This window comes from Pipra filicauda, unplaced genomic scaffold (genome assembly GCF_003945595.2).
Source record: "Pipra filicauda isolate LSUMZ 115617 unplaced genomic scaffold, ASM394559v2 scaffold607_size300211_pilon, whole genome shotgun sequence".
NCBI classification, from domain to species: Eukaryota; Metazoa; Chordata; class Aves; order Passeriformes; family Pipridae; genus Pipra; species Pipra filicauda.
The window spans coordinates 1-20441 of NW_024104762.1; the positions used below are offsets into that span (position 1 = coordinate 1).

The 20441-nt window shown below is 53.1% G+C and overlaps 2 protein-coding genes across 6 annotated transcripts in view; one reads left to right on the top strand and one right to left on the bottom strand.

Moving 5' to 3' along the window:
• The first annotated feature begins 1816 nt into the window (after positions 1 to 1816).
• On the top strand, positions 1817 to 14149 carry LOC113983867 (trifunctional purine biosynthetic protein adenosine-3-like). Of its 5 annotated transcripts, none has more exons than XM_039388101.1 (12): positions 1817 to 2181; positions 2301 to 2395; positions 3143 to 3252; positions 4976 to 5174; positions 5998 to 6249; positions 6911 to 7063; positions 9199 to 9405; positions 10343 to 10486; positions 10797 to 10927; positions 12091 to 12232; positions 12753 to 12868; positions 13338 to 14149. In XM_039388101.1, coding segments are annotated over exons 1-12 (1824 nt in total). In that variant the 5' UTR covers positions 1817 to 2179; the 3' UTR covers positions 13611 to 14149. The 5 variants fall into 5 exon arrangements, with proteins under 5 accessions (XP_039244035.1, XP_039244036.1, XP_039244038.1 ...); XM_039388102.1 differs by having other exon boundaries at positions 10346 to 10486; XM_039388104.1 differs by having other exon boundaries at positions 1817 to 2177.
• Positions 14150 to 15874: 1725 nt separating this feature from the next.
• GART (phosphoribosylglycinamide formyltransferase, phosphoribosylglycinamide synthetase, phosphoribosylaminoimidazole synthetase) overlaps positions 15875 to 20441 on the bottom strand; it is a 34926-nt gene continuing 30359 nt past the window's right edge. Inside the window, exons 22-23 of the mRNA XM_039388087.1 lie at positions 18394 to 18509; positions 15875 to 17142 (exon numbers count right to left, since the gene is read on the bottom strand). Of these exons, the coding sequence (XP_039244021.1) occupies positions 16960 to 17142; positions 18394 to 18509 (299 nt within the window). The 3' untranslated portion in view covers positions 15875 to 16959. The remainder of the gene's footprint in view (positions 17143 to 18393; positions 18510 to 20441) is intronic.

Genomic DNA, 20441 nt, shown 5'->3' on the forward strand with positions numbered 1-20441 from the left:
TTCCATACCCTTAGGATATGGTGACCCCCTGCTGGTTACTCACAAAAAAGACATTCAAATCAATGAAATTCAATCCCTTCTTTTATTACACTCCACTTTGGAGTTTTGTGGCGTTTATTAGGTTTTTTTTCCTACTTTTCACATTGGTTCCCACATTTTTAGGCAGGGTGGGATTGTTGGGGTGTCCTGTGCAAGGCTGGGAGTTGAACTTACGGGTCCCTTCCAGCTCAGGATATTCAGTGATTCTATGATTTTAGTGGCTTGACAAACATTTTATTCTGGAGTATTCCATAAAAAAACGATGGGAAGGGGTTGGATTTCCATTGCAGCTAGGCCAGCCGGGGCAGTGCTGTGGCAGTGTCACACACTGTGCCTTCCCCAGGTATTTAAGGTCCCTTTTATTGCTTGGAGAATCTGTCGAGCTGCAGTGATGAGAAAACTGTGTTTGGTTTTGCTTTTTCCAGGTGATGGCAGCAGTTCCTCCTTTTCCCTTCTCCTCTCCTCAAAACAGGAATCTAAAAAAAACCCCTGTTTTTGCTTTTTTCTCTCAGCTCTGTGAGTGTTTGTAGAGCACCAGTTCCAGGGGTTGTAGGGAATTGTGTGGAGTGGGTAACAGTGACATTGATGGTTTAATGCCAGGGAGAGGGGAGAATCCAGGCAGTAAATGGCTGTGGATTGTGATTTCCTCAAGGAAAGTCCTGCACAAATTACTCACAATTCCAACACACAGCACAGCTTTCCCTGGCACAGGACAGGGATGTGTCCTGATATGGCTCCTGGATCCCTCACTTCTGCTCCTGTGAGATCTGTTCCCTTACTTTGAGTCCCCAGCCCAGCAAGGACATGGAGCTGCTGGAGAGAGGCCAGAGCAGGAACCAAGAGGATGCCAGGGCTGGAGCAGCTCTGCTGGGAGGAAAGGCTGGGAGAGCTGGGATTGTTCAGCCTGGAGAGGAGAAGCTTTGGGGGGAACTGATTGTGGCCTTGCAGGGTCTGAAGGGGCTCCAGGAAAGATGGAGAGAGACTATTTCCAAGGGCTGGAGGGACAGGACAAGGGGTAATGGCTTCAAACTGCCAGAGGGCAGGGAGAGATGGGATATTGGGAAAGAATTCCTGGCTGGGAGGGTGGGGAGGCCCTGGCCCAGGGTGCCCAGAGAAGCTGTGGCTGCCCCTGGATCCCTGCAAGTGTCCAAGGCCAGGTTGGACGGGGCTTGGAGCAACCTGGGCTGGTGGAAGGTGTCCCTGCCCATGGCAGGGGTGGCACTGGATGGGCTTTGAGGTCCCTCCCAACCCAAACTCTTCTGGGATATTGTGATACTTATTGGGTGTCTCAGAAGGGGTTCCTGGGCCCTTGGCTACCCTTCACTGGTAGTGCTGTTTCTCCAAAGAAAGGAAAGGTAGGAAGCTTTATTGTTGTTCTCCCCTGACTGAAAAAAAGACTTCAGTCTTCACTCTTTTGTCCAAAGAAGGGCAATGGAGCTGGGGAAGGGTCTGAGGAACATGTCCTGTGAGGAGCAGCTGAGGGAGCTGGGGGGGTTTATCTGGAGAAGAGGAGGCTCAGGGGGGACCTCATTGCTCTCCCCAACTCCCTGACAGGAGGGGGCAGGGAGGGGGGTCGGGCTCTGCTGCCATGTCCAAGGGAAAGGAGGAGAGGGAATGGCCTCAAACTGCACCAGGGCCGGTTCAGGTTGGAGATTAGAAACACTTTTTCCCTGTCAGAGTGGTCAGGCCTTGGAATAAGTGTCCCAGGGAGGTGGTGGAGTCCCTGTGTCTGGGAGTGTTCCAGAGGTGTCTGGATGTGGCCCTTGGGGACGTGGATTGGGGGTGATCCTGGTGGTGCTGGGGTGGGACTGGGAGATCCTGGAGGGCTCTCCCAGCCTTGTTTCTGTCATTCTGTCACCAGGGTGCGTGATTTAAAATCCTCAGAGGATTCCTCTTGCTTTTGCAGGGCTACTGCAGGCCAAGGCCTTGGGGCTGCAGGTGTTCCATGGTGGCACAGCGCTGAGGGATGGCAGGGTGGTGACGAGTGGTGGCAGAGTGCTCTCCATCACTGCTGTCCGGGAGGACCTGCTGGAAGCCCTGGGAGAAGCCAACAGGGGCGTGGCCACCATCCACTTCCAGGGAGCCACGTACAGGAGGGACGTCGGCCAGCGGGGCCTGCGGCTGCTCCGACAGCCCCTGTATGTAAGAAAGGCCCTGGCACGGCTGTGCCAGCCCAGGTGTTGGTGTCTGTTGTTCCTCTGTGGGATGGCCCTTGCAGAAAATGTCCCTGCTGCTGCCAGCACGTCCCTTCCTCCCCACAGGGCCCTGATGTACAAAGAGAGACGGGTGGAAGCCGCAGCCAGGGACGTTCTGTTTCACCTGCCACAAACATCAGTTGTGAGTGGTACCAGATCAGGTAAGACTGGGGAGAATATTTGAATTTCCTCAGTATATTGGATGAAACAGCATTTTTTTTCTCCCCAGGAAGTGAGCAGTGCATTCGTGGCATTGAACTTGAGCTGGGGAAGCTGGGCTGGGGTCACCACAAAGAAACAAAACTCTCCTTTCTTTCTTGTCACTCCTCTGATGATTAATTAAAAAATACTTGGCTTCCCCTGGAGGTGATCGTGCTTTGTCAAGGTGCAGAACAGAAAAGAATAGAATAGAAATAACAGAATAAATAAATAAATAAATAATAGTTTAAAAAAAAAAAAAACTGGAGAAAAGGAGGCTCAGGGGGGACCTTCTGGCTCTGCAACCCCCTGACAGGGGGGGGGAGCCGGGGGGGGTCGGGCTCTGCTGCCAGGGAACAAGGGACAGGAGGAGAGGGAACGGCCTACAGCTGTGCCAGGGGAGGCTCAGGTTGGCAAGGAGGAGGAATTTCCTGCTGGAAAGGGTGGTGAGGCCTTGGCAGGGGCTGCCCAGGGAGGTTTGGAGTGCCCAGCCCTGGAGGTGTCCCAGGAAGGCCTGGCCGTGGCACTCAGTGCTCTGGGCTGGGGGACAAGGTGGGGATGGGGCACAGGGGGGATCCATGGGCTGGGAGGGCTTTTCCAGCCCCAGTGATTCTGGGATTCTGTGCTATTTTGCAGTTCTTGTCTTCATGAGGGTCTTGGGTTTTTTTATTTGCTGTGGAAATGATCCTTGGTGTGTTTGCACTCGGCAGGCAGTCGCCCAGAACTGGGAGGCTTTGCTGGTTTCTTTGACTTGAAGACATCTGGTTATGAGGATCCCATCCTGGTGTGTCAAACTAAAGGCCTTGGAGCTAAACTGCAGGTAACTTGCAACTGAGCTGTGGCAAATCTGGTGTTACCTCCCAAGGCTTTTAAGTGCCACTGCCAGTCACACCATCTGCACCCTCCTGAGCACCATAAATACACCTGAGCCCACTGCAGTGGGCATCTCAACTTTGGAGATGATCATTTGAGCAAGGCCTGTCACTGAGAATGTGGATATTTTGTGATGAAATGCTAATAAACCAAAAATTTAGGTGAGCATTGAGGCACTAAGAACCAGAATTTCTGTCCTTTGGCTTTGAGAGAGAGGGAGGGTTGAAATGAGAACTGTCAGACTCAGCTCAGCAAACTGTTTGTGGAGAGGGAGCACAGTCACCTCTCCCTGGTAACTGTCAGGGCACTGGGGAAAGGAAGGATGGAGGAAATAAACATTAAAGGGGAATAGAAGCCAAGAGATAAAGAGTTTTAATTACCCAAGAACACGCAGGATAAATTGAGCCAGGGATATATTTATATATTGGATCAGGATAAGTTGAGCAAGGGATCTATTTTATATATTGGATCAGGATACGTTGAGCCAAGGATATCTTTATATGTTGAACCAGAAGGTTTTCAGCCACCAGAAAAGTGGAGACCTGAAGCTCCTTTCACTGGTCAAGCACAGCAACATCACATGTTTGAAGCTGCTGCTTGTACCTTTAATAACAGGATGATAAACAGGAGACTGCAGGGAATCATCCAGAAGGTCTTTTGCAGTCTTACATCCTTGGGCACCTCTGAGCATGAAAAAGGGATTGGTACTGGCTCTTGTGAGTCTTTGTTCCAACTGCTTGGCAGAGAGACATTCCCAACTGTGTTTCCACAGGCTGTTCCCAAGATTCTTCCTTGGCCAAAAAAAAGTTGGCCAATGGCTTTAGGAATTGTTCCTGGAGCAGTGGGAGGGAGGTGTTGTAATGCACCAAAGGGTGAGTGGTTTCCATAGCACTCCTAAATCCAGCAGCCAGGGAGATCAGCCAGGCCTGTAATCCCAGCCCAGCCTTCGTTCAGGCCCTGCTCTGTCCCCACTGATGTTGAGGTGTGTCTGTCCCTTGTCCATCTGCCTGTCCGGGGCTTTTCTGCACAGGGAAAACCAGCTTTCCTGAGGGAGATGTTTGTGCTTTGGGAAACACCTTCCAGGGCCTAAAGGGGCTCCAGGAGAGCTGGAGAGGGACTTTGGATGAGGGCCTGCAGGGACAGGACACAGGGAATGGCTTCCCACTGCCAGAGGGCAGGGATAGATGGGATATGGGGAAGGAATTGTTGGCTGGGAGGGTGGGGAGGCCCCAGAATGGATTTCCCAGAGGATGCCCCATCCCTGGAAGTGTCCAAGGCCAGGTTGGATAAACTTGGAGCAACCTGGGCTGGTGGAAGGTGTCCCTGCCCATGGCAGGGGGTGGCACTGGATGGGCTTTAAGGCCCTTCCCAACCCACACCATTCCATGAGTCCACGATAATGTTCCAAAAAGCAAACAAAAAAAACCCCAACCCAAAATGACGATTTCTGGGTAGCTGGAGCCAGAATTTGAATCAATGTTTAAAAAACCAAACCAGTTTTTCTCTGCCAGAAGCTGAGCAGTTTTCTCTTGGTTCGAGCCGGGTGATGCACCAGGGCCTCTCCTGCACTGTGTTCTGAGTGATTCCTGTCAGAGACAGGAGGGGTTCTGCTCGTGTGCCTGGTTGATGTGTGAGTTCTGCCTGTTCCTCCTCCCCACCGTGTTTTGCAGATGGCACAAGCCTGTAGGAGACACACCACCCTCGGGCAGGACCTGGTGGCCCTGTGTGTCAATGCCCTGCTGCCCCACGGAGCAGAGCCCCTCTTCTTCCTCAGTTATTTTGCCTGTGGCAAACTTGATGCTGAAGTGACTGAGACGATCCAAGAAGGAATAGCTGAAGCCTGCAGGAGTGCAGGATGTGCTTTCCTGGGTAGGAACACTCCTCTCCTCTGGGATTTGAACACTGAGGTTGAAATTATCACCAGAGAAACGGACTCTGGAGGCAGAGGTAGCACGTGGCACTAGAATTGTTGGGTTCTGTTTGGTGCATAAACAGTTGAGCTTTTGTGCTTAAATTCTTTCTTATTTGTAAAAGGGTCAGCACAGAGGGATGGTTTTCACTATTTCTGCATTTGGACCCCAATTCTTATTCCTTTATCCTTGTAAAAAGCAGAACAGAACTGGAGGCTTCACGTTCTTCAAGTGTTAATGTTCTCATTCCCTCTCTGATACTCAATCCTAACCAGGAGGTGCCACATAAGTACACAAAATAATAATAAAAAAAATGTTTCTTCTTTCCTGGAGTTTTGTTGGAGTCTTGAGGTGAAGTAAGAAACCAAGAAGGATTTTTAAAATATATCTGAAAGTGCTTCTTTGGCTGTGTGTCCTGTGGCTCTCCTGGATATCCTGGTGCTTTAGGAGATGCCAGGAATTTAAAATGGTCTTAAAATAATGGCCTTAAGCTGAAGGAGGGCAGGGTTACATGGGATTTTAGAAAGGAATTCTTCCTCTGAGGGTGGTGAGGGACTGGAATGGAATTCCCAGAGAAGCTGTGGCTGCCCCTGGATCCCTGGAAGTGTCCAAGGCCAGGTTGGATGGGGCTTGGAGCAACCTGGGCTGGTGGAAGGTGTCCCTGCCCATGGCAGGGGTGGGACTGGATGGGCTTTGAGGTCCCTCCAACCCAACCCCTCCCGTGGTTCTCTGACCGTGACACGAACACCCCGTGTTCCCGGTGCTGACCCCTCTCTCCGCAGGGCAGGCGCTGTCCCAGCTCCCGGGCGCGTGTTCCGCGGGGGACTCGGACCTGGCCGGCTTCGTGGTGGGCGCGGTGGAGCGAGGGCAGGTGCCCCTGGGGCTGCAGAGAGCCGAGGAGGGGGATGTGCTCCTGGGACTGGCCTGCCCCGGGATCCACGGCCGCGGCTTCGGCGCCGTCCGGAAGGTTCTGCTCGTGTCCTCCCTGCGCTGCTCGTCCCCCGCCCCTGGCACCTGCGGGGACACCACGCTGGGTACGACTGTCTGCTCGGGCACTGCCGTGGCCAGGGGCTGCCAGGGGGGCTGGCAGCAGGGGGGGCTAATCCGTCCTTGGGGTTGGCATGGGGGCTTGTGTCCAGGTTTGGAAGAGCGGGCCAGCACTTCCTCCTACTTCCCAGCTTTGCCACAAGGAGTGGGAGAGAACCTGTTCAGAGGAGCCCTTCCAAAAATAACCTTGTGACCTTTTGCATAAATTGATTGAGTTCAGCCTGGAGAAGAGAAGCCTCTGAGGAGACCTTAGAGCCCCTTCCAGTGCCTAAAGGGGATTATGAAAAGGAGGGAGAGGGACTATTTATATGGCCAGAGAGTGACAGCATGAGGGGGAATGGTTTCAAACTGCCAGAGGACAGGGTGAGATGGGACATTGGGAAGGAATTGCTGGCTGGGAGGGTGGGGAGGCCCTGGCCCAGGTTGCCCAGAGAAGCTGTGGCTGCCCCTGGATCCCTGGAAGTGTCCAAGGCCAGGTTGGACGGGGCTTGGAGCAACCTGGGCTGGTGGAAGGTGTCCCTGCCCATGGCAGGGGTGGCACTGGATGGGCTTTAAGGTCCCTCCCAACCCAGACCAGTCTGGGACTTTATGATTCCAACCAGCTGCAGATTTCAAACCAGGGGGCTGAGCTGACCCTGTTGTCTGCAGGAGAGGCCCTGCTGAGCCCAGCCAGGCTGTACAGCCCAGCCCTGCTGCCCGTGCTGCGCTCGGGCCACGTGAAGGCCTTTGCCCCCATTGCTGAGGAGGGGCTGCTGGGGGGCATCTCCAGGGTCCTGCCGGAGCACGTCGGCGCCGTGCTGGGTGAGTATCAGAGCTCACTGTGCCTGTGGGGCAGGACAAGGGTGTTATGACCCGCCCCAGGAAAAGGGGGAGGGGGGGTAACTCAGGTTTTTATCAATAATTCCCTTGGGGTGGATTAAAGCGAAACGACACTAAATAACCGGTGTCTGAAAACATATTAGCAAGGTTTATTTTAACAATTTTGAATCAATAGGTAAGTTAACATTTTTGGGTGCTGTCGTAACCTTTTTGGGGAGGAGAAAAATGCATAGGGGAGAGAAAGGCAGGATAAGAGCAAGGGAGAGTAAGGGAAAGAAAAGAGGAGTGGACAGATGTCCATGGTCACTGCCCACGGGGTCCAGCGATGCTTCCATGTCTGTCAGTTGAAGTGGTGGCCTTGATCTGCTGGGGGTGAAGGAGGGAAGCCCCCATACTCCAAGAAGTTATGAGTTCTAGCCATGGTTAGTGTCACGGGCCACGCCTCGAGCCTCCAACATCTCCTAGGTCTGTGTGCTGAGGTTTTTTTGTGTCTCGCCTGGTTCCCGCCTTTCAAGATTAGCAGAGGGAGGGAGGGGCCTGATTGCTCATCAAATGTACCAACAGTCAAAAGCCTGCAAGCTCAGCTCTTGGCCTTTTCAGGGCTTCACACCTTCAGCACTGGAGGGAGGGAGGGGCCTGATTGCTCGTCAGATGTGCCAACAGTCAAAAGCCTGCAAGCTCAGCTCTTATCTTTTCAGGACTTCACACCTTCAGCACTGGAGGGAGGGAGGGGCCTGATTGCTCATCAAATGTACCAACAGTCAAAAGCCTGCAAGCTCAGCTCTTGGCCTTTTCAGGGCTTCACACCTTCAGCACTGGAGGGAGGGAGGGGCCTGATTGCTCGTCAGATGTGCCAACAGTCAAAAGCCTGCAAGCTCAGCTCTTATCTTTTCAGGACTTCACACCTTCAGCACTGGAGGGAGGGAGGGGCCTGATTGCTCATCAAATGTATCAATAGTCAAAAGCCTGCAAGCTCAGCTCTTATCTTTTCAGGACTTCACACCTTCAGCACTGGAGGGAGGGAGGGGCCCGACTGCTCATCAGAGGTATCATGCAAGTCAAAAGCCTGCAAAAGTCTCCTAAAATGCATAAATCATTAACCATTTCAGTCTCTGACAAAGGGCTTGACTCTTCAGCTTCAGCTGTACAGACACTCAGAAACGTCTCTGTCTGAAGAGCTGGGCTGGAATGACCCCAAGTCAGTGCTTTTCCAAAGGTCCCACCAAATTCATTCCTGTTTCAAGTGGCATCAGCTCGTGAGCACCGCTCTTGTTGGAGAAGGGACATTTCAGAGGAGTTAGAAGGCAGCACATCTCTAGGACAAGGGGTGCTGGAGAAGATGGTGTGTTCCACAGGGCACCTCCACACTGAACCTTGTGACCAAACAGTGAGGCTTGTTGGGGGCAGTCATTTGCACCGTTTGCTCCACGGTGCCTGTGCACACACACGCTTAGTGCAGCTTTTTGGGAGGCAGCAGCTTCCCCACAACAGCATCTGACATCCCTAAGTAAGGCAGAACTTCTTCTGTTGAAGCCAAAATTGGGCAAAGTATTCAGAAGTTCAAAACAGTAAAGAAAACCATGTTCATGTGAGTCCTAAAACACTGTGGGGATGGGGAGGGGGAGGGGAGGTGTCTGTGGGTCTGACTGGATTTCTCTAGAATGAAATTAGAAAGAATTTTCAAGGCCAGGTTGGACGGGACTTGGAGCACCCTGGGCTGGTGGAAGGTGTCCCTGCCCATGGCAGGGGGTGGGATGGATGGGCTTTAAGGTCCCTCCCAACCCAAACCATTCAGGTTGGACATCAGGAGGAATTTGTTGCTGGAAAGGGTGGTGAGGCCTTGGCAGGGGCTGCCCAGGGAGGTTTGGAGTGCCCAGCCCTGGAGGTGTCCCAGGAAGGCCTGGCCGTGGCACTCAGTGCTCTGGGCTGGGGGACAAGGTGGGGATGGGGCACGGGATGGGCTGGGAGGGCTTTTCCAGCCTCAGGGATCCTGGGACTCTGTTATAGCAAGAATTAGTCTCTCAGCTCTTGCAACACCCCACTGTCCTGGCAGATAATGAATAATAACTCCTGGCAGATGTTTGTGCTGATGACACACAACTGTCAATCGTTTTCAGACGCTCTCAGCTGGAAGATCCCTGAAATCTTCTGCTGGCTTTACAAGGAGGGGAACCTCTCTGCAGAGGAGATGGCCCAGACCTTTCCCTGTGGGCTCGGGGCGGTGCTGGTGGTGCAGCAGGACCTGGCCCAGCACGTCCTGGGGGCCATCCGGAGGCGGGAGGAAGCTTGGCTCATCGGGAAGGTGCTTGCCCCGTGTCACACAGGTTAGCAGGGTCCTCGTGGGAAGCAAAGCCCCAGAAATGACCCAGAGCGTGGTTTGCTCTCCCTTCAGTGGGGTTTGCACTTAGGGATGTGTTGTTTGGTTTTAAAGTGGAGACAGGGTGAGTTGTTTTGGAGGGTGATTCTGGGAAGTGCTGAGCGTGTCCTGGGAGCCATCAGGTGCCTGCAGCTCTGGAGGCCCTGAGACTCCCCATTGCAAAAGTTGTGTGGTTCACATCTTTTCCCCCTTGTTTCACCAGGCTGGAGGCTCTTTGACACCTCCACATCCACATTCCCTTATCAAATAGTGAGGAGTGAATGTTGCTTCAGAGTGACAGTACCTGGATAACCTGTTACCCAGGTATCTTCTGGAGGCTCCAGTAAATCCCTCAAATATCAGCTGATGTTTTACCACAATCCTGGTAATCAACTCATCTCCTTCCCAGCCCACACAGATCCATGTAAAGGCTGAGGATCTGTGCATCTGATGAGCTGTGGATGGTCTGTGTGATGGTAGGGCTGAAGGTGTGTCCATTGACTGACATCCAGCCAAAATCCCCTCTGGAAACCAAACACTTTGGGCAGCCAAAATGTCACCTCAGCTCCATCAACATGGGTTTTAGTGTCATTTTGCAACATGAGAGGAAGAGGAAGGTGGGAATAACAGATGGGGCTAAGCCTCGAGGAGGCCAGGCCATGCCCAGGCCCTTTGAACACCTCTGGGAGTGAGTAACACAAAAGGGATCAGCACAACCCCTGTGAGCTGGGCTGGTCAAGCAGTGAGTGCCTTTGTAGTCCCACCAGTGCCAGCAGAAACTCGTTGCTGATGCACCTTCTTGTCGTTGAAACTTATTGTTAATAAACCATATTCAAGTTTGTAAGTTCAACAGGGTCAGTTCAGAGGGCAAAGTCACGTCTAACGCTCTCCTCCTGTCTTTGGAGGAGGTTCCCACATCCAAGTGGAGAACCTGGTGGAGGCCCTGCAGCAGAGCAGCCCCCAGGGCCTGCTGGGTGACACCACCATGGAGCCTCGGCACCAGCCCAGGAGGAGAAAGGTGAAGGTGGCAGTTCTCGTCTCTGGAACAGGTGAGCTCCCATTGTCCTGGCACAGGGAAATGTCCTGGCACAGGAGAGCTTGGACTCAGCCCTGACCCAGGTGCATCCGCCTTGGCTTTCCTTCAGAGAGTCTACAGACCTTCTGAAGCCAGGCTTGCACTTTGACCAGAGTCCAGGAGGTGTGTTGTGCTGCTTAAAGGAGCTGTGTCAGTGCTCCAATTCCTTTGTGCTGTTTGGACAGTTGTGAAAAACCAGATTTTTGTTGGATGAGCAGGGCTGGGAGCTCGTCCCAGTGCCCGGGGGCTCATGTGTGTCCCCGTGTTTGCTCTGTGTGTCTGAGGCACGACCCTCCCCGCGCTCATCGCTTACACCAGGGAGCCAGGCAGCTGTGCCCAGCTCGTCCTTGTCATCTCCAACAAGTCTGGCGTGGAAGAACTGCGGAATGCAGCCCGGGCTGGAATTCCCACCAGGGTAAAGACACCTGTTTCCTTTCCTTTTTCTCCCCAGCTCCCGACCCCGGAGCAGTTCAGGAAGCGCCTGTGAGCAGTCAGGGGGCACTGCTGGGGAGAACCTTCCCCGTGGGTCAGAGCATGGAGACACAGCTGGTAGAGCTGGAAGGAGAGGCAGGGCTGGGAGTCCTCACAGGGGCCTGGGAGTCCTCACAGGGGCCTGGGAGTCCTTCCCAGCTCGTCAGGGAGGGAAACAGCCCAGAGTTAGGAAGGGATTTAAACTGCTGGTTTGGGTCTGAGATTGCAGCCCATGAGCTTCAACCTTTGGCTGAAATCAGTGAGACTTCAGGTTCTGCAAAACACATGAACTTATCCCCTGGGCTTATCCCTTCTCAGAATCATAAAATCCCAGACTGGTCTGGGTTGGGAGGGACCTTAAAAATCATCCAGTGCCACCCCCTGCCATGGGCAGGGACACCTTCCACCAGCCCAGGTTGCTCCAACCTGGCCTTGGACACTTCCAGGGATCCAGGGGCAGCCACAACTTCTCTGGGAAACCTGGGCCAGGGCCTCCCCACCCTCCCAGCCAGGAATTCCTTCCCAATATCCCATCTATCCCTGCCCTCTGGCAGTGGGAAGCCATTCCCATTTTCCTGTCCCTCCAGGCCCTTGTTTAAAGTCCATCCAAGTCCCTCTCCAGGTCTCTTCAGACACTGGAAGGGGCTCTGAGGTCTCCCCAGAACCTTCTCTTCTCCAGAGTGAAAACCTGTGTCTCATGTTGTGCTGAATAATCCCACAATCATCAAGGCTGGGAGAGACCTCCAGGATCATCCAGTCCCACCCCAGCAGGATCACCCCCAATCCATGTCCCCAAGGGCCACATCCAGACACCTCTGGGACACTCCCAGACACAGGGACTCCTCCACCTCCCTGGGACACTTATTCCAAGGCCTGATCATTCCTGCAGGGAAAAATTGTTTCTAATCTCTGATCTGAACCTGCCCTGGGGCAATTTTAGGCCATTTCCTCTCCTCCTCTCCCTTGGGACGTGAAGGAGTGTGGCCCCCACCTCACTCATGGAGTGCCCTGGAATGAATCCAGTTTGTTCCTCTTTGCTGCCCAGGTTGTTGCCCTCAATCCCACCCAGCTGTTCCCATGAATGGTTTTGCTGTTGGAATGTTCCAGGTGATTGACCACAAGTTGTACGGGAGTCGCTCGGAGTTCGACAGCACAATCGACCGAGTGCTGGAGGAGTTTGCTGTGGAGCTGGTCTGTCTGTCAGGATTTATGAGGGTTTTGTCCAGCCCTTTCCTCCGAAAATGGAAAGGTAAGAAACTGTAAGTGTAGAAGGGAACCCATACAGGGATGGTTGGTCTCACCAGGACTCCCCTGCCGGAGTTCTGTCCTTTGGTTAATCCCTCAGCCTCGCTGGCTCTGAGGACATTCCAGCAGGGGGGCTGCCCTGTGCTTCCAGTCCTTCTGGCAGTGGGATCCTGGCTGTGGATTGGCACAGAAACCCCTTGTGCTGCATCAGGAGTGACATGGGGCAGAGACAGGGCACGGACTGGCTCTGCTGCCTCCCCTGGGAAGGGCTTTGATCCCACCCTCTGCCAAGGAGCTCTGCTGGGGGGTCCTGCTGAACTCACTCCCTGCAGTTTCCTGTTAGAAAAAATGGGAGAGAAACTGATTTCTCCTGGAAGAGCAGAATTCCCTCAGACCAGGCCAGAGGTGCTCAGAGCTGTTTGGAACCACTGATCTCATCTCACTTATATTTTTTAAGGAAATTCAGTTCAAATTATCATTTCTTCTCTTTTTTTTTTTTTTTTTAACTCCTCTCTAATGTCCAGGGAAAATTTTGAATGCTTCTCCCTCACTTTTTCCACTCATCAAGGATGGAAATGCCCCTCAGGAGCCCCCACAAAGTGGATTCAAGGTCACAGGCTGCACCGTGCATTTTGTCCTGGTGAGTGTCTTTAGGAAAAGGAATTGGCTTTTTTCTTTCCTTTCTGAAGGCAGAGGCAGGCAGAGGGAGCAGGGAGGTGTGGGAACCTTGGGGTTGTTACCAGTAAAAGGTGTGGGGTTGTGTTGTATTTGGGGTCCCCTTTTCTTCCTTTGTATTTTGGGGTGATTTTTGCAGTTTCTCCCACTCTCAGCACTGGCCCGGAGCCTGCCATCCCTGATGTCCCCCTGGGGTCACCGAGGTGTCTGTTGGGCAGGGGGCACCTCTCCAGCCTGCCATCCCACGTCCCTCCCTGATGTCCCCCGGGGTCACAGAGGTGTCCCTTGGGCAGGTGGTCCCTCTCCAGGTGCACTCTGAGCCTCCTGCCCACGACCACCCGTGTGCCCACCGAGATCTCTGCCCCGTCAGCATCACCCAGAACCTCCCTGAGCCGCTCAGCACCCCCTCTAAGCCCCCACCTGTCCCATTCCAGGAGGACTCCGGCGCCAGGGCCGTGATCCACCGGGAGCCCATCCCCGTGCGGGCGGAGGACACGGAGCAGGCGCTGGCGGAGCGGGTGAAGGAGGCCGAGTGCCGCGCCTTCCCCGTGGCCCTGCAGCTCGTGGCCAGCGGGGCCGTGAGCCTGGGAGCCGATGGAAGAACCTCCTGGAAGCAGGAGAGCCAAAGTCTGGGACTGCACGGGGAGAAGGGAGACTGCACGTCCTCCCTTGTGGCTCCGGAGCCTCCGGAACACGGTGGGGAGTAGGCGGGTAACGAGGGGCTCGTTCGTGCTCACCTTCCCTCCCCCTCCTCCTCCCTGTGCTGCTCTCTGATGTGTCCATGGCTCAGGTTTCCACTCCCAGCCTTTTCCCTCAGCTCACAACTTTCCTTACACTCCTCTCGGAAAACCGGCGGTGGAAGCCCAGCTGTGCTTTCAGATTTGGAATTTCTTGGTTCTGTTCCTTGGTCTGTGAAGGACATAACGAGTCCCAGGGATGGCTCCGGCTGTGGAACTGCTCCGCTGCTCCCGAGGGAAAGTCTTTCTTCCAAGGGATCCGTTTTTGTGGCTGCACCACACAGCAGAGCCCTGGGAGCTTCCCAAAACAACCCCAGACAGGGACTGGGGAGAGCCCTGGGAGCTTCCCAAAACAACCCCAGACAGGGACTGTGCTGCTCTCAGAGCAGGAGGAGAAAGATGTGGAGCTGCTGGAGAGAGTCCAGAGGAGGCCACGGGGATGCTCCCAAGGCTGGAACCCCTCTGCTCTGGAGCCAGGCTGGGAGAGCTGGGGGGGCTCACCTGGAGAAGAGAAGGCTCCAGGGAGAGCTGAGAGCCCCTTGCAGGGCCTAAAGGGGCTCCAGGAGAGCTGGAGAGGGACTGGGGACAAGGGATGGAGGGACAGGACACAGGGAATGGCTTCCCAGCAGGGAGAGATGGGATATTGGGAAGGAATTGCTGGCTGGGAGGGTGGGGAGGCCCTGGCACCCAAACCATTCCATGATTCTCGGTGTGTCTGCCAGAATTGTGACCTTCGTGCAAGTAACAAATCAGGAAGAAAGCCAGAAAAGCCAAAACAGAAATGAAGTAGCCAGAGATGAATTTTCCAGAGGAGGGATCAACAAGAGCCATTTGATGCAGTGGGAAAAATCTATTCCTGTTCTGTGGTGTGTCCTGGAAGGGCCCTGCTGTGTCCGTGCTCTTGGGCTCTGTGGGAGCAGAATCAGCTCCAGTTCCAAAGGCTGAATTTTTCCCTTTTTTTATTCTGTGTGGTGGCTTTACTGTGGCACGTGGGGTTTAATACTCAGGGAGGGGAGGAGTTCAGTTCCCTCCTGTAAACTGCCATTCCTGGACAGAGATCTGGATCTGTCCCTTGCACTGCAACGACTGGAGCAAGGAAGGTGCATTTTTCAGGAGCTGGGAGAAATAGGAAGAACTGCACCCAGGCAAGGTTATGGAATATTTGGTATAGAAAACTTCTGTGATCAAAGCACTGCTTGGTTTGTGTTGGGTCTGTTGTAACTGTGGAGTAGCTTCCTGCTGTACTTCATTGGAATTGCATGGCTGTTCCAAAGCAACAAATAAAGTGTTAAAAGAGAAGAGGGTGCTGGGTGTGCTCTGCTGGGTCTCCAGCTGATCCCATGGTCGAAAAGCTCGGATTTCTCTGTGTTCCTCCCTCCCCTCTGGGGTTGGGTCTGGTGAGAGTTTACTTACCAGGTTGTTCTTTTTCCAGAGGGGAAAGTGAACAAAGATCCAGCTCACTGGGAAATTCCTTTTTAGGCATTTGTAGAAATACAGAGAGGTCAGAGGGGCTTTGGACAAGGGATGGAGTGACAAGACAAGGGGAGTGTCTTCCCAGTGCCAGAGGGCAGGGATAGATGGGATATTGGGAAGGAATTCCTGGCTGGGAGGGTGGTCAGGCCCTGGCCCAGGTTGCCCAGAGAAGCTGTGGCTGCCCCTGGATCCCTGGAAGTGTCCAAGGCCAGGTTGGACGGGGCTTGGAGCAACCTGGGCTGGTGGAAGGTGTCCCTGCCCATGGCGGGGGTGGCACTGGATGGTTTTTAAGGTCCCTTCCAACCCCAACCAGTCTGGAATTCCATGAAATCCTTTACCAGCAGCCTTAGGTGGCAAAATACCTGTCTGGATCAGTGTGCCTGTGAGGCAGTGGGGTGTTGGATTGTATTGGATTGGGGGTGATGGATTTGGGGGTATTGGATTTGGGGTGATGGATTTGGGGGTGATGGATTGGGGGGTGACAGATTGGGGGGTGATGCAGAGGGGTGCTGGATTTGGAGCCTCTGTGTGTCCTGCCTTTCTGGCAGTGACCCAACTGCTCTGATCAATAATGTGATGCTTATTTAACATGCTATTTATTCACTGCACAGTAGTGATTTCACCCCTCCAAGCCTCTGTTTCTCCTGACTCCCCTGCCTGGAGCAGCACCGAGGCTGTGTGACCTCCCCTGCCCTGCTTCCAAGAACATCCCCTTTCCCAAACTCCTCCAGCTTCCTGGTAAAGGAATTCCAAGGAAATAGTTTTAGATTGATTTTTTTTTTTTTACCTTATTAGACTTTATTTCAAATCCAAAGGAGATTATGCCAACATGGAAGTACCATCAGGACATGAGAGCCCAGAATAAAATCAGCTTTCTCTGTATTAAGGGGGAGCTGTAAAGCACATCCTCAGCTCCCTCTCCTCTGTGGGAGGGAAGCCTGATTCCTTGAGTGAGTACATTAAAATGGTTCCACAGCTGTACTAAAATATTAAAAGAAAACTACAGGTGCTGAGCTGCACAAAGACCTGGATTGTTTTCCCATGTTCACAGTCACTGGGTGTCCATCAGAGCCACTCCAGGTGGAAACACTGCTCCAAGAATAAAGGCACTCCAGAATTCCTGAGGAATGTCTCACAAGCCAAGGACAAGTTTTGTGTCAGGTCTTTCTGCTCATTTTAAAAACCCAGAAACCCGACTGTTCTGGTGCTGGACAAATCTCTGAGGGGAATTCCTGGGCTATGTGGGAATGCTGAGGGAAAACAGGCAGCACACACTGAATCCCATTGGCATCTGACTGACAGCAGGTTCAGTGCTTGGAATTCCAGGATATATCAGAGAATTGGGCCAGACAAGATCTACCACCATCAAACCAGAAACTAGATGGTAAAAAATCCAACAGCTGGTGTTTGGGGAGGCTGTTTTCTCTTGGTTTGCCCGAGGTTTTTATGAGTGAAAGTTTCTGCCTTTCTCTTCCATTGTACTTTTCCCCCAGACACTTCCCAGCAGAGCCCAGGAGAAGCCCTGTCCCAGCTCTGCTGTCCCCATTCAGTCCCAGAGGTGCTCAGCCCCCTCTGGAACCACCGGGGGGGGGTTTGCTTTGTTAGGAAAGCGACCGAGACCCCAAATGTTGGCAAGGAAGTGATTAAAATTAGGAAGCACCAGAGCCATTGCTGCACCTCCTGGGAACAGCCTCAACATTCCCGTTTGTGGCTTTCTCTGGATTTTATTTGAATCTTTAGCCCTGTGAGGCCATGAGGGGAGTGAAGGGAACGCTGTCCGTGCTGTGGGTCAGCCAGGGCCCCCCAGCTGTCCCCTCCAAGGACATCCATGGACGTGCTGCTGCTCCTACTTCCAGCAGATCTTCCCAGCCTCCCCCACTCTCACAGCACCGCTGGCCACCAGCTGCAGGGCGGCAGGGAAGGCCCTGTGCTCTGCCTCCTTCACCCGCTCCGCCAGCGTCTGCTCCGTGTCGCCCACCTTCACCGGCACCGCCTCCTGGAAAATGATGGCTCCGGCGTCCACCTCCTCCTGTGGGAACAGCAGCCATGGTTGGGGAGGGAAGGGCCTGGCTGGGGGACACGGCCACACCCAGCTGCCTCAGGGATCCGTGTCACTGTCACTGTGTCACTGTGTCACTGTGTCACCGTGCTGGGACACGGCGTGGGGCTGATGGCGCTGGAGCCGATTTTGGCCCGGGAAGGGTTCAAGGGAAAGCAGGAGGGAGCAGAACTCCAGGGAGCAACCACTGTGCTCCAGAACACACCAAAAGCCCTGTTAGCCAGGGACACGAGGGGCTGGACTGGGCAGGATGGTGGCATTTCAGTCCAGAGGGGGGGATGAGCCAGGCCCTGGCACGGAGCCGGGACAGGGGTCCAGCCGTTCCCTGGGGAAGATCCCTGCGGGTCAGGGATTGTTCCTCAGGGCGCTGCCACACACAGAAACCCCAGGGCAGGGCCCAGAGGAAGGGATGCAGTTTTCTCTTCTAGCTGGAAAAATAATTTCTGCCTCTTTATCCAAGAGAAAGGCAAAAACCTGAGGAGAGATTCCAGCAGCAGTGGAAGGGGGAGCAGGAGGAGGAGAGCCGAGTTCCCCTGAGCTGAACAGGGTGGAACAAAGGCTCCCTGGCCTGATAAAAACGTGTCTCTGAAGCTGAGACACCTCTGGGGTTGGTTTGATGAAGTTCTGACCAACAGAAAGTGTCACGTTTTCCTGTTCCCACAAACATGGGATCATTCCTTAAAAAAAAAAAAAAAAATCCCAGCTTCTCGTGACATTTCCAGTGGTTTTTTCAGGGTTTTATTTTGGGGGGTTTTCTTTTGTGGTGTTTTGGTTTTTGTTTGTGGGGTTTGTTTGTTTGAGGGTTTTGTTTGTTGTAGTTTTTCCTTTTTTTTGAAAGCAACAACCAAGGCAGGTTGTAGGATAAACTCCAAGCAGCTGGGGCCCTGTTCAATAAAGATTTTGGCTTAGCCAAGGCCTTACATGAATTAGTCCTCCCACTCCAAAGGGTGGAAGGGAGCAGTGGGATGCTCAGGGAAGAAGTTCCCTTAGGGAAAGATTAAACTCCAGGGCAGACTCTTCATTTCCAGTCCCCCCTGCAGGGACAGCAAACTAAAGCACTGCCCTGGTCTCTGAAATCCCTGCGATGCAGAGACAGAGTGTTCCGAGTGCACAGAGGAGGGAAGGGGGTCAGACTCGAGGGTTTGGGGTGTCCCAAGCAGGCTCTGGGGTGGGGGCTGGAAGGCTGCTGGGAGCTGGGGCCCAGGGGAGGGAGGGACTCACAGCCACGAAGTGCACGGTGCAGCCCGTGACGCGCACGCCCGCCTGCAGCACCAGCCGGTGCGCGTGGGCCCCCTTGAAGGACGGCAGCAGGGACGGGTGGATGTTCAGGATCTTCCCTGCAAAAGGACAAGCGAGGTTACTGGCCCTCAGCACTGACCAGGGGGTGCAAGGCCCCACAACCAACAGAGGCATCAAATCACTCGTGAACAGGGTTTTTCCCCAGTTTTGGTGGCACTGGCATCCAACACTCAAAGTGTTTGGGGGTCTCACTGGTTCCCAAATACCAGTGGCTGGAGGACATTTCTCCAGGGATTAATAATGATGGATTTATCAGTGTAGCTGTCCCTTCCCTCAGCATCTTGTTCTCCTTTGATCCCAGGATCCCTGAGGCTGGAAAAGCCCTCCCAGCCCATGGATCCCCCCTGTGCCCCATCCCCACCTTGTCCCCCAGCCCAGAGCACTGAGTGCCACGGCCAGGCCTTCCTGGGACACCTCCAGGGCTGGGCACTCCAAACCTCCCTGGGCAGCCCCTGCCAAGGCCTCACCACCCTTTCCAGCAGGAAATTCCTCCTTGTGATAAACTGAGAAAATGATGCAAGCTAATTAAGAGAAAACAGTGTAAGGTCAATATGACCTGGAGAGAAAAGAAAAACAAGTCGTAAAACTTAATTGGGCCCCTATAAAGAGATAAAACAAGTTACCTCCCTTTTACCTTGTGTAGGATTTATAGGGAGAGAATTTTGTTTAGTTAGCTAGATAATAGCACCTTTCTTAAAATTTATAACTTTGTATAGATAACAAGCGAACATCTGCTGAAAGTCTGATTTAACAATATATTATGGATGCTTATAGATAACATTCTTGTTAAGAAATATCTGTGGAATGTCTGACCTAACAATGTGTAATGTTTATACTCATGTACCTAACAATGTGTAATGTTTATACTTATGTATAATGAATATTCATGTAGTAGCTGGAAATAAATGTAGAACAAATGTCTTCTTTGGGTGTGACAGGCGTTGGGAGTTGTTGAACCCCTTTCCTGATCACCCAGCGCTGAATTTGCTTTTATCACATAATAAAATTCTGATTGGAAATTGCCCAACTGGGTTTCCATTTCTCACAAAACCGTTTTTGAAGCAGCACCATCTGCTTAAAACTGGCAACCAAATTGGGTTACCTGCTGCTTGAGTCAAAAACCATCAGGGGCAGTGGCTGAAAACCTCACTCTGCATTTCTGCCTCAGTTTCCCATCAGAAGCTGCTCCAAAGGAATGTTCCCGTCTGCTTGGGTTTGTTTGGGTTTGTTTTACTCTGTCCTGTCTGAGAACATTCATCAGTAACACTGTCAAGCTGTTAAGAGAGAGTTTCACAACTCCCTTCATGCTCCGTGTCCTTGTGACTGAGAAAGAAAAAAGGAGCAGCTTTTACCAGAGCTCCATTCAGTGCTGGACATTCAAAAAACGAGTTTAACCCCCCTGGACTGAGAAGGTCTTTTCCTTTGCTCTCAGTTTTACATGTACAGCAAACCCTGCCCGTGCAGGGCGACCATCAGAGCTCTGTCCCGAAATCAGAAGGGACTAAACCCTTTATTTGCACGAGATTCTGCTCTAGAGGAAGTTCTTTTCCATCCCCCACACAGACTCTCCACTCCAGACACATCTGTTGAGTGAGGGGTTCTCTCTCCTAATCCCAGCTGCCCATGGGCTCTGAATGGACAAACAAAACCTGTTCCCCCCACAGCTCCCAAACCCCAGGAATGGCCTCAGGAACACTTGCTTTGCTCCACTGCTTTCAAAGAGAGGTTTGAAAAGTAGTTCAGGTGTGAAGTGTCCCAGACACACCCAGGGGAACACAAAAGTCACCATGTGAGCAATAAAAGCTGCCAGGTCCAGGTGCCCAGGCAGGGACTGCTCTGAGCAGGAGCTGCTTGAACAACCCTGAGCCCAAAGCAGAGCAAAGAGCAGCAGCTCTGCGTGTTCAGGGCTCCCTGGAGGGAACAGAGAGAGAGGAGAGGAAGGGGACAACCAGGGGTGGGAGGGCAGCCCC